Here is a 12,761-nt window from a genome sequence, read left to right on the forward strand (position 1 = left end):
AAAATAGTCAAGAGGGCGCATGATATGCTGCTGGAATCGGCAGCAGTTAAAGAACATGCTAACTTTGCAGGGGAAAAAATGTGGTAGAGATTGGATGCTGTAATGTTTTGTCTTTGAGGTTTGTTATATAACGCAGAAATAGTCAAGAGGGTGCATGGTATGCTGCTGGGATCGCAGCAGTTAAAGAACATGCTAACTTTGCAGGGGAAAAATGTGGCGGGGAGTGGATGCTGAAATGTTTTGTCTTTGAGGTTTGTTGTACAACACAAAAATAGTCAAGAGGGCGCATGATATGCTGCTGGAATCGGCAGCAGTTAAAAAACATGCTGACTTAGCAGGGGAAAAAATTTGGTGGGGAGTGGATGCTGAAATGTTTTGTCTATGAGGTTTGTTGTGTAACGCCAAAATAGTCAAGAGGGCGCATGATATGCTGTTGGGATTGCAGCAGTTAAAGAACATGCTAACTTTGCAGGGGAAAAAATGTGGCGGGGAGTGGATGCTGAAATGTTTTGTCTTTGAGGTTTGTTGTATAACACAAAAATAGTCAAGAGGGCACATGATATGCTGCTGGGAACGGCAGCAGTTAAAGAACATGCCAAGTTTTCAGGGGGAAAAATGTGGCGGGGAGTGGATGCTGAAATGTTTTGTCTTTGAGGTTTGTTGTATAACGCAGAAATAGTCAAGAAGGTGCATGATATGCTGTTTTGCGTAACTGCGCAAGCTGTGCTCATCGCCCATGCCCATAGAAAGAGCTATTTGAGGGTCCTAACATGCTAATATGCCCCCTAGAAGCATTGCAGGCTGACACTGTGGGAGACTGTGGCTAATTGGAACATTTACCATAATAATAATAATAATAATAATAATAATAATAATAATAATAAGTCTACAGTTTTGTACCTAATAAAGTGGTTTGTGATGGAGCACAGCATTATGTGCACCATCAAAGAGATCCAATACAGTACAGCGCTGTATCAACATATTTGCCTGTGCAAACATTCTAACTAAGAAGGTAAACTGTACTGTAGATTGTGCCTAATATTGTGGACAGAGAGTGTATATGCTCCTATAGGTAAACGGAATAATGTGTTAAAGCCATGACACCTCAGGAACACAATGCCCTTGCTTCATGATAGAGATATGACAAGTGCTCCTGATTCAGCACCGCGGACAGTTCCATCCCTCGGTTTAGCCCCGCCTCCTCTCCACCCACACGGACCAATCAGGCTGCATCTCGGCTGCCTGCCGCTGGCTCCATTAGAGCGGGCTTGTGGCAGACTGTCCGCCCAGAGAGGAGAGGGGAAGCACGGCCGGGGGGACGCGTGGAGGAGCACATCACTTGGATGGGATAAAAATTGGGAAAAAGCCTCAAACATTTAATCTTACATGTTGGAAAATGCTCTTCTAGCGTGAGACCTAATAGCATCACCTGCGTTTTTCCTTCTTCTTTTGGACACCAGCACGAAGCTTGTGCATTCATTCAAGTTGTGTGTGTGTTTTTTTTTCTCATTTTGATTTTTTCCTCGAAGTCCACCTTGCTTGGAGACAGAGGCCGGGACAAGATGGGGAGCGAGCAATACTTACCGGAGCTTCTGGCAGAGAAGGACACGCTGGATCCAGCTTTCAGGCACTCACTGCGGCTACTGGAGCAAGGTAAGGGTTGGTGGTTCAACGCTGGACGCTTCATTAGGTACACATGCACCATGAAAGTGTTTATTATGGTGACTCTCTCATCTTAAATGCAGTTTTTGTACTGGCTCTCAGGATCCGATTCATTCACTCTTTTAACGCCATTGCTACTTCAAATTGTTATTTTGGGGGTTGTTTTGCAGACGTGTAGTGGAGGAATCAGTAGTTTGGGGTTTTGAAGAGCACTTCCGCTTCATTGCCCAAGCCTGAAATTGACTAACTTAGTTGGAAATCTTATATCTGGAAACTAGTCAACAAAATATATCTATATATATATTTATATATATCTATTTTAATTGCAATACATCCATTTTTACTTTGTGGTGGGACTGCAAATTCAGAAATTTAACGACTTTGATGTATCAATTGTCTTCCTATTATACGTTTGCCTGCTCCCAAATTATATCTATATAAATGTAGCATTTATAAACAGTTTTGTGACATCCCTCCTTGAATAAAGTGAATAAAAATGCCAACAATATTTACCTACAAAACACACCGTCATAACATACATTATTCCTATGGAGTGAAGTGTGTACTGTGTACTGTATGTGGGAGTAATGCCGTGATGATACAGTCAGTGTGAGCTCCTATAGAAATAAAACATGACGTTTATTTTCCATGTTTCCATTAAATATGTGGAGCAGTAGATGCTTGATAACACTCGAAGGACATCTAATGATCTACTCCCCGCAGGTTTCTGTGCTGAAGTGCTACTTTTGCTTTTTAGGTCTTCTCTAGACTTATAATAATAATATTAATAATATTCCAAAACGGAAGTGTAAAAAGAAGTGTACACGGCACAATAAAATGAAATTTTAAAAGCTCTGTGATCTTTAACCTTAAGTGTAAAAGGAAGTTAACCACTGTACAATAATAATAATATATCGCGCTTGAATGCTCTATGATATGGCATGTTATGTTTAAGTAACTAAACCTGGATTACAAGTGTAAAAAGAAGTTAACTGCTGTGTATTTAAACCAGTTGATTAGGTTAGCCATATTGTACGGAGCAGCGTCGCAACGTCGCTTTGGTTTCTTTTTTCCCATTCTACGGTCATCATCACACTTTCTTACTCTCTGCCATGACTTATTTGTTTTCTAAAAGCTTTTGATCGGTGTCTTAGTGTTGGGTGAAAGAGTTCAGTGGGACAACATGGCAAGAATCACAACTAATGTGTGACATTTAGTGAAAGTAAGCACAACTCGCCAGTGTAGAGAATTTGGCAAACCCCCCCCCCAAAAAAACACGGTCTCCCCTCTCAACGTGTAAATACTGTTATCTGACTCTCACACAACAGATGGGACACGACGCAGTTTTTCATATACAGCACTTCTTCTGCCATCTTGCTGATGAGTTTTCAACCTGATTACGTTATTGGCTGGAGCAGCTACAGTTAGCGCATACAAATTGGGGAATATGAGATTATTCCTCGTCCAGGGAGAGTTCCTTTCAGTAGAAATTAGCGCAGTATTCGGTATTAGAGGCACAGGGAGTACTTTGATGGTGCGGATCTATCTATGGAGCTCTTGTGCTGCAGCAGGAGAGCAATGCTGGAAGAAACAAATCATTTCGTTTGCACTTTCTGTCGTCCTTCTCGTACCTGCGGCCACATTGAAGGCACCCTTAGAGATCAAACATTAAACTTTTTTCAACAAGTCTCAGAGGTTCCGTAATAGTGTCTTGTCTAACATCTAGCCTTGATGCCACAATTTAGGCAGTTTCTACTAAACCCTACCGCATTGTATATCTGTAGTTTTAATGCTAAAGACTTGTGTTTGTCCACGCCTGTCTCCCATAAAGTGTGTGGCTTCAGTGGCATTGCTATGTGAACTACTGAAGAAAAAATATCCTCCCATTCTGTGTGGAAGTGGTTAATTTTTTGGCTTCTTACTTTGTCATTTCTTCCCCACTCCATTTGAAACCCTTTCATACATTTAGAATAAATACATTAGAGGCCAATTAGTTAGCTCGATAGAGTGCTATTGGCAACTATCTTGTGTGTCACTTCTGAGATCCCATAGATTGCGCACAATCTGGATGGATCATCTTTTTTTTTTTTGCAATTAGTTATTAGTCTTATTATTGCTTATTATGTCTACTATATTTGTTAATATTAGGTATATTAGGGTGGCATTTCATGTCTCCAGGACAAAAAACTTATTTAGAAATTTACAAACACGTTTTTCATGCTCTAACTACAAAAAAATAATTGGATTAATATTGAATCCTAGAAATTCACCTATCGAGGTCAGGGCTGGAACTAATTAACCATGATAAACGAGGGATAACTTGATGCTGAAGAAACACTTATAGCTCCCACATCTGTAGCTGTCGAGGTGGCAGAGCTTTACTTGAAGATGTGTAGCAAAGCCTTCTTTTTTGTCAAATGGTGCGCATGAGGAGGGTCTGTATCGTGTCATCAGGAAGTGCCTTTTCTCTCAAAAGTGGAGCCCGGAAATGAGGGAATGATAGATTTTTCTTATGTTTGGACGCCTATTACTGTTAGAACATCATCAAAAAGTGCATTTTGCATAATCGAGGACCTTTAATGTTTGAGAACCTTTGGCCCAGTTTGGATGTTGTCACTTCTAGTACCTTTTTAATCGGATATTCCACAGTAGCCGGCGGTGCTTACACAACTTCCTCAGTTAGCTTGCCCTCAAAGCCAAAACAACAGCTCAAAAAAACCCTCATAATCTCTTAAAACTGTCAGTTTTGGGATAAGTATCCTCATTTTGGGGAAAAAGATGCCTCATGGTTAATTTATACATTCCCATTTCGTTAAGACAGCAGCGTTGTATTTTTAGCCGGAGAGTACTTCCTGGGTTAGGATGCCCAGAAGTGAAGGAAAATCAGCTTTGGCGCAAGATCAAAGGCAAGAGCTAGCAATTTGTTTGGGGGGGGGGGGGGGGTGAAACAGTACTTGATAGCGATAATGATCTGCCCGTCCACGCATGGCTGACGTGCCGAGCCACACAGCGAGACGTCCCTGACTGGAGACTCGACCCCCTGATATAGTGAACTTGTAAGAGGGCAGACGGGGGAGCATCAGCTAGCTGCTTTGCATTCAGACAAGATGAGCGGTGTGTGTATGTGTGTGTGTGTGTTTCTCTGAGATCCAGGAGGGAAATGTAGGCCAGGACCAGTGCAGGAAGCTAGTAGGAAAGCCAACAGTGCCTCTTTTACACTCATATGCTTGCATTGATTTTACTGCTAATGTGCTTTGTATGTACTCCAACAGTGTGTGGCCTTTAAAGAGACAGTGACTTATTTTTCATTCAGTAAAAATGTCAAAACTATGTGAACTTACACCTCTGTTCAATTAACAGCTGTGGCTGTAGGCAACCTCCTGGTCAAATTAACTCCACAAAATATCAGTAGCAGCTTTATCTGCCTTCATGTGCGTTACATTCGACGTGATGTTGGTTCCAATGAACCGTATTATAGCCGTATTGATGCTTCTCCTCACCGCTATTACAACATTGGTTCTGTTTCTGCTGTGTTGTGCACTATACTAATTGTGTGGCCACTTTCTCATTGACCCTATATTTATTCATTCATTCATTCATTTTCTAACGCTTATCCTCACAAGGGTCGCGGGGATGTGCTGGAGCCTATCCCAGCTGTTTTTGGGCGAGAGGCGGGGTACACCCTGGACTGGTGGCCAGCCAATCACAGGGCACATATAGACAAACAACCATTCACACTCATATTCATAGCTATGGACAATTTGGAGTGGCTCTATATTTATTATTAAAGTAAAAAAATATGATATATAATGACTTTTCAAGGCTGCACGGTGGTCTAGTGGTTAGCATGCAGACCTCACAGCTCTGGGGGTTCAATTCCACCCTCGGCCATCTCTGTGTGGAGTTTGCATGTTCTCCCCGTGCATGCGTGGGTTTTCTCCGGTACTCCGGTTTCCTCCCACATTCCAAAAACATGCTAGGTTAATTGGCCACTCCAAATTGTCCATAGGTATGAATGTGAGTGTGAATGGTTGTTTGTCTATATGTGCCCTGTGATTGGCTGGCAACCAGTCCAGGGTGTACCCCGCCTCTCGTTCCAGCACCTCCTGCGATTCTTGTGAGGATAAGCGGTAGAAAATGAATGAATGAATGACTTTTCAAATGTAATCAATAACAGCTTGACTCCAATGAATGCCCTGTTTGTGCTTTCAGTAAATAAACAAACACCCCGGCCATAATCACATATGAGACATTTATGGTGTTTGTGGTATCATCATTGGCAAAATTACGGAAAAAAAAACCATTAAAATTGAGCCCATGTAACTCTCACTTGGTTGAACGCACCATTTTAACATTTATTTTTTGTACCGCTTGTCCCCAGCTGACTTCGGATGAAACCTGGATTGGTCGCCAACCATTCACACCTATGGACGATTTAGAGTGTTGTTTTACCCTGGGCAAATTCCCTACGCTTTCCTAAGATCTGGGTGTCAAACTGGCATGCGTTGGTCTGAACCGTGTGTCTTCTCTCGGATTCTCAGCTGCTGTCCAAACAATCCAGCAGCATATTGCAAGGATACAATCACTGTTTGGAGCAAAGCTTACTTTGTGCTCATCTTATGGATTCACTGTCGAGACATGTCAAACTTGGCCAAAACTGCCTTGGGCCGTCTGCAAGCGTAGACTCTCAATCAAAGCAAACAGACAAGGCACTCTTTAATAATGCAACATTTTTCATTTTTAGCCATGACGAGTACACCGCAAGCTGATGATGGTCCATATCTCTGCAGCCATGATGTTTAATATGTTTCTCAGACTCTTACTTCCAGGAAGAACAGCGTCTAATTACCTTGCTGCACCTTCATATCCGTTAATCAGACTGTTATTGATGACAATTGTCTGCAACAATGCCCAAGACTGGGATTAAACTAGATTAGCTGTAAAAAGACTGATAGGAAACCACTGCATCAACCTCTCTAACTGGAGACAAAGGCAGGGAAAAAGGTGCTTGGTGCAGGTTGTCCCTGCTGTATGCTGAGAGGATCGTACCGGCAATAAATTGGGTGCAAAAGGGAGGTAAAGTCTGTGGAGAGGATGAGGGATGCAGTAGTTAACAACATTATTGTGAACACTAACTTGTAAATTGTCCGGCATTGCTCTGGTTTGGGTATTTCTGGGATATATTCTCAATGTTTAGTTCGATGGCGACCAAGTTTTTCCACCCATCTTGCTCAAATTTGAGACGCACATGCTTGTCAGTCCCCTGAAGGTGTGTACCAAATTCTGTGGTGATTCAACTGCTTAATGTTGAAAAAAGTACTGCTTTATACACTGGAAATTACAGAAATAGCATGTACATTACAGTAAGGGTGGATGTTTTGACAAATGTTTACTCTTGTGTGCTTCTGTTCAGAGGTAGAAGATTATACAAACAAATACCACGCTACACGGATGAAATTCCCTTTTGAACGTACAAAAAAAATGTTTGAAGTTGATCTTGAAAAAGCGGTAGAGACAATGTTTGTTCCATCAACCCAGCTCTACGGTTGATTGACAGATTCCAGATAATAGCCCTGTATCACATTCTAACCTGAGAATGCGGTACAGTGATATATTTTTGTATAGGTTCAAATGGCTTTGCTCTAATTTCATACATGACTTAATCACTGTCATTACCGCTGTGACGAACGACAACGTTGGCTTCCCGACTTGCTCCAAAAGCAGCAGTGGTCTAATGGCATTACTTTGTCATTTTTGACAGCGTGAAACTACCCCCCTCTCCCCCCTCCCCCAGCTCAACCCGTTTCACAATTACAGGATCATTCTTTGACGACTAAAACGGAAAGATTCAGTTGAGGGTGGCAATTTATGATATACAGCTATGGAACTCAAGGAGAGAAACGTTTTGCATTTGGTGTATTGCTGGGTTTCGACCACGTGACTTTACGTCACTTCTGGTGAGCAGAACACAGTTGGACTCATGTGGCGTATTAGTAAAACCACAAGGCGTATGCTAACCAGAAAATGTACACAAACCGAGACAGATTGTTTGGGTAAAGACATGCTAACCGGGGCGTACGCTAACCGAGTTTCCATTTAAGACGATTCTTAAATACAGGGTCAGGCAAAATGATCTGACACATTTGTAGGTTAAATAAAACGCAAATAAAGTAAAGTGTTTTTATTTCTGAAAAGTACATATACTGCCATTCTATTTCATTATGTTTTAAAATTTTAATCAGTTCTAGCGGTGCGAGGTTGGCCGGTTGATTTTGATTTCAATGCAGATCCAGTAGCTCTGAAGTTGGTAACCCATAACAAGATAGTGTTTGGAGCTGGTACGGGATCAGCTACAAAGATCGAAGAGCAAACGGAACGCTCGTTGTGTTGCAGTTATAGATTTGTTGTTTTGATGAACGTTTCCACAATGAGTGCAATGCTCACCAGCAACTGAAAAATAAACAAAAAACAATGTAATTATATGTACTTGCATATGTTTTTTTTTTTTTTTTTACTTTATTTGCCTTTTATTTAACCTACAAATGTGTCTGATCATTTTGCCTGACCCTGTATTTGTATTGAGGTCAATGCGATACAACATTTCAAACTGAAGTACGGATTGAAGTAAAAATGTAATGCAAATAATAGCAGAAACTTGCAATACAAGACTACTCTAAAGTATAAACAGATTTTTTTTCTATGGTATTGTCCATTGAGAAGATAAATAAATTCAGGGGTCAGATTACATGATTTCCTATGGGAAAAATTGCCTTGGTTTTGATATGTAGAATTAATGTTCAAAATTGAGGTTCCACTGTACTGAATTTAAAGTCAGCCGGGATAGGTTCCATCTTTCCGATTTCTATGTATGTTGTATTTATTCTGACGTTTGACTTTGGAGACCTTTCCATCTCCTTGGTGCCAGCCACCGTTTTCCTTCCCCACTTCTTCATTCCGCCGTTTTTTTGTGTGTGTGCGCGCGTCTGGCACGTCTATAGAGAGGATTGCACTGGATTAGCTTCCCCGCCTTCCCAACTGATCCCATCCATTTTGTGTAATCCAACTCAATTTAATTATGTTTATCGTTCCCCCTCGCTGGCGCGGCAAGCGGCAGCACACCTCCACCGCCAAGATAAGCCCGCCGGCGTCCACGCGGCCGCCTGAGCAGCCTGTTGCTCTCCAAACAGATGCTCTCAATCACCTACACAACCAGCGCAAAAATTGCTTCCATCCGCCAACATTTGGTGACATGGATAAAAATATCGAAGGTTGAGAGATCATAACCTGACATTTTTAGATTTTTGCAGTGGAAGCAGTGACAGGTCGTACAGACAAATGTTCAGTTCCCAATACAACCATGAACACTTCCTGTGTCCTGCTCTTGCTTCATTGTTAGTCCTGCCTCTAATTTAGACTCCTGGTATCAAGCAGGCTGCTAAACCATTGAAGGCACAATATAACCTTCATTTTTGTGAGAACGCGACTTCTATGAAAAATCTATGAAATGTTTCTTCTACACATTCCCAATGGATAGACTCTCTATGTCAGGGGTCTCAAACACGCGGCCCGCGGGCCAAATGTGGCCCGCATGACACTAGTTTGAGGCCCCCGCCTTAATATGAAAGTTTAATGTTAGTGCGGCCCGCTCAAGTTTGATATGGATGCTGTATGGTATCATGTACCCAGAAAAAATTATTACGTTTGATTAATGTTCATGTTAAAGGTTAAATAACTGTTAATAGTTATCCTCCCTATCCGTGTGGAAGTGGTAAGTTTTTGGCTATTTAAGTTTAAAGGAAATAACTTGAAGGCTACCGTTTAGGTCGCTAGCTCTCTAGTTTGCGAGTTAGCATGTGTCTCAAGACCCTGCAGTTGCGCAATATGTTGTAAATAAAAAGAGTATAAATGTGACTATAGTCGTGTTTTGTCATGTCTACAGGGCTCTAATAATGCTTTGTTCATTTTAATCTGAAAAAAATAATTTGTCTACCCACCAACTATATGTGGTTTCTTAAGTTTTTATTATTTGCCGTTTTATTATTATTATTATATTTATTTATTACTGATAGATTTTCTTTATTCTTGATTTGTTTATTTATTTTTCATCTTATTTTGTGCAGAAAAATAAAAATTAAGATATTTGAGAACAGTGGAATGTTTTATCAGAGCTTTTATTGTAGAAAATCGGAACCAAAGCACTGAAAAAGTTTGTATATATGTATATTTATATTGTATTTTTTGGGGGGGGGAAACCTGATGCGGCCCAGCCTTGCCCAGACCCTAGCTCCAGTGGCCCCCAGGTAAATTGAGTTTGAGACCCCTGCTCTATGTTAATGGTCAAACACTTGCAATCGGCTGTAAAATATTCATTAGGTCTTACAACCAGACCATAAACAAAAGGTTAGATGAGGGGAAAAAGACCCACTCTTTCCCCCGTGTTATGCAATCACCATAACCGCTGTGTGTTTGCCACTATGCTCTCCTGGCTGCACGTCTCGTTAAAGTTTGACCAAGGCTTTTCCCGAGAAATGGCTTATTATAAATCAAAGTACTGAAGTAGTAAAAAAAAAAAAAGGAGGATATGTATGTGAATTTTGTGGAGACTTCACTCTAGGCTCAGCAAAAAAAAAAAAAAAAAAATCTTAAACCAGACAGACCTGGTCTTTGGCGGCCAAATCTGGTTCTTGGAACATGGCTCACCCTAAGAGATAGGGTGAGGAGCTCAGTCATCCAGGAGGGGCTCAGAGTAAAGCCGCTTCTCCTTCACATCGAGAGGAGTCAGTTGAGGTGGCTCGGGCATCTAGTCCGGATGCCTCCCGGACGCCTCCCCGGTGAGGTGTTCTGGGCATGCCCAGCCGGGAAAAGGCCCCGTTGCAGACCTAGGACACGCTGGAGGGATTATGTCTCACAGCTGGCCTGGGAACGCCTTGGTGTCCTCCCGGTGGAGATGGAGGAGGTGGCCGGGGACCGGGAAGTCTTAGTACGGAAGTACTAAGACTGGATAAGCGGAGGAAAATGGATGGATGGATGGACCAGACAGAACACCAAAAACTGGACTCCAGCTCTGAGCTGGAGGATCCTGTTGACACGGGACAATCCTCGGCCCAAATGAAGCTTGTTACCGAGTGCCGAGCGCAGTCCTATAACCATCAGACGCCATCTGTGACAGAGGACTATCAAGACGCCTGTTTGGAATTTGCATGAGAGGTCCAAACGTGGGACATTGAGAGGTGGAAACAGGTTTTATTCTCTGGTGACAAAAAAAATGACCTTGACGGTCCTGATGGCTTCTGATGTTACAAGCATGACGAGGAGATCATACCTGGAATCGGCTAACCAAGCATGAGTGTAGTGTTGTTGTATGTAAAAAAGTGGACATGCTCAATCTGAGACAGGCAGCTCATTAGCATTAAAGCTACAGACACACAAAACGGCCATAAAAAACACATTTCAGGCTTAGAATAAACTATTAAAAATGAACCTTTCTATGAGGCTTCTATACCGCAAATGAAGGTTTCTAGTATGCTCTCCGACTTGGCATGTATCTATTGATCCCCCCCCCCCTCCCGGCCAAGCGCAACATCTCAGTCACTTTAGCTGACAGTTATGAAATTAGAGCCTCCCCCCCACACCATCTCCCTCCTCCCATGCAGGAGTTGCAGCTATTTATTAGACATCTCATTCATTATTAGTGATAACATCACAAGTATCGCAGCTCGGCTCTATTCTGCCATAAGTAATACGCGTCTGCTAGGGATGAGCGTAATTACAGCGAGCGTGCCGTCAACACAGTAAATGTGTCGATGCGAGAGGCCACAGGAGGTGAATGGATAGAAATCAACTTTATAGATCCGCGGTTCACACCCGCTCCCCACCGGAGGGCTGAGGTTTTAATTGCTGTCTGACCGGGGTTGGTCCTGTGTGAAGATGGGCCACGCTGATATGAGTTAAGGGGTTGGGTGGTAGATGGTGGGGGTGGGGGGGCGGTGGCTTCCTTTCACTGTGGTTGTTGTATTGACAGCTTCTCATCCTGAAGCAGCTGATAAGGACACAGGACCCGAGGAGACAAACATAGTGGACTGGATTGCATATCGGTGCTGGGGTCTTGCACTGGTGGTGGAAATTTCACAGACGCTAAGAATGTTACTGCTGAGCAGGTGGTGTGTGCAGGCCAAAAGAAATGTTTACAAAAACGCTAGGATAATGCTCAAATGCTAGCCACAGATCATTTACATCAGCGTGGGTTGCCTGAAAAAAAAAAAAAACAGTACGAAACTAATGCAAAGACCCTCTGGTTCTCAAGGTGGTTTGGATCTTTCGGGTTGGGAACTAAGGTCTTGCCCCAGTTTGAGGAGTTCAAGTATCATGAGATGGACCAGACCGATGGATTCTCCCAATTTACCAGTCGATCTATGTTCCCACCCTCACCTCTGGTCACAGCTTTAGGTCATGATTAAAAGAACAAAATGTGGGGTGGCCGGACTCACGCTTGCGTCATACAGGAGGAGCTCAGAGTAGAGTCTCTGCTCCTTGAGGAGCTAGGACGCCTCTCCACAGCCGGGAGGGCAGACCTCAAACACAACTGGCCTGGGAATGCCTCAATGTCCCCTCTGTGGTACTGAAAACGGTGTCTGTAGACCGGGAAGTCTGGACTTCCATACTGAGCCTGTTGCCCCTGCAACCCGGACCCTGATAACCAGAAGAAAATGGATGGAATCTGGCGTACCTGGCGTTCTTGTGCCGTTGGCTTGGCATCCCGACACCAGACGCGTGCCATGACTCTGGGAGGATGTTTCAGGAGGGGTCCATTGCTCTGGAAATGGTAGGGTGAGGGACACAGTGGCAGATATCTGCGGGAAAAGAGCGCAGCATAAATAGAAAGACACAGCATCTCACACAGAACACACCGTGGTATCACTGGGATCCAATATTGCCTCAAGTGAGCATGATAGTGGCCCCTTAAGGATCCTCTTAACATGTATAGCAGGGGTCTCAAACACGCGTTTAATGTTAGTGCGGCCCGCGCAAGTTTGATATGGATGCTGTATGGTATCATGTACCCAGAAAAAATTATTACGTTTGATTAATGTTCATGTTAA

The 12,761-nt window shown here is 42.8% G+C and overlaps 1 protein-coding gene across 1 annotated transcript in view; it reads left to right on the forward strand.

The window, feature by feature from the left end:
* The first annotated feature begins 1,291 nt into the window (after nucleotides 1–1,291).
* The window catches only part of khdrbs3 (KH domain containing, RNA binding, signal transduction associated 3), a 92,372-nt gene continuing 80,902 nt past the window's right edge, over nucleotides 1,292–12,761 (forward strand). The window contains exon 1 of the mRNA XM_058046658.1: nucleotides 1,292–1,653. Coding sequence (XP_057902641.1) covers nucleotides 1,563–1,653 — 91 coding nt within the window. The 5' untranslated portion in view covers nucleotides 1,292–1,562. The remainder of the gene's footprint in view (nucleotides 1,654–12,761) is intronic.

This window comes from Doryrhamphus excisus, chromosome 14 (assembly GCF_030265055.1).
Source record: "Doryrhamphus excisus isolate RoL2022-K1 chromosome 14, RoL_Dexc_1.0, whole genome shotgun sequence".
Taxonomy (NCBI): domain Eukaryota; kingdom Metazoa; phylum Chordata; class Actinopteri; order Syngnathiformes; family Syngnathidae; genus Doryrhamphus; species Doryrhamphus excisus.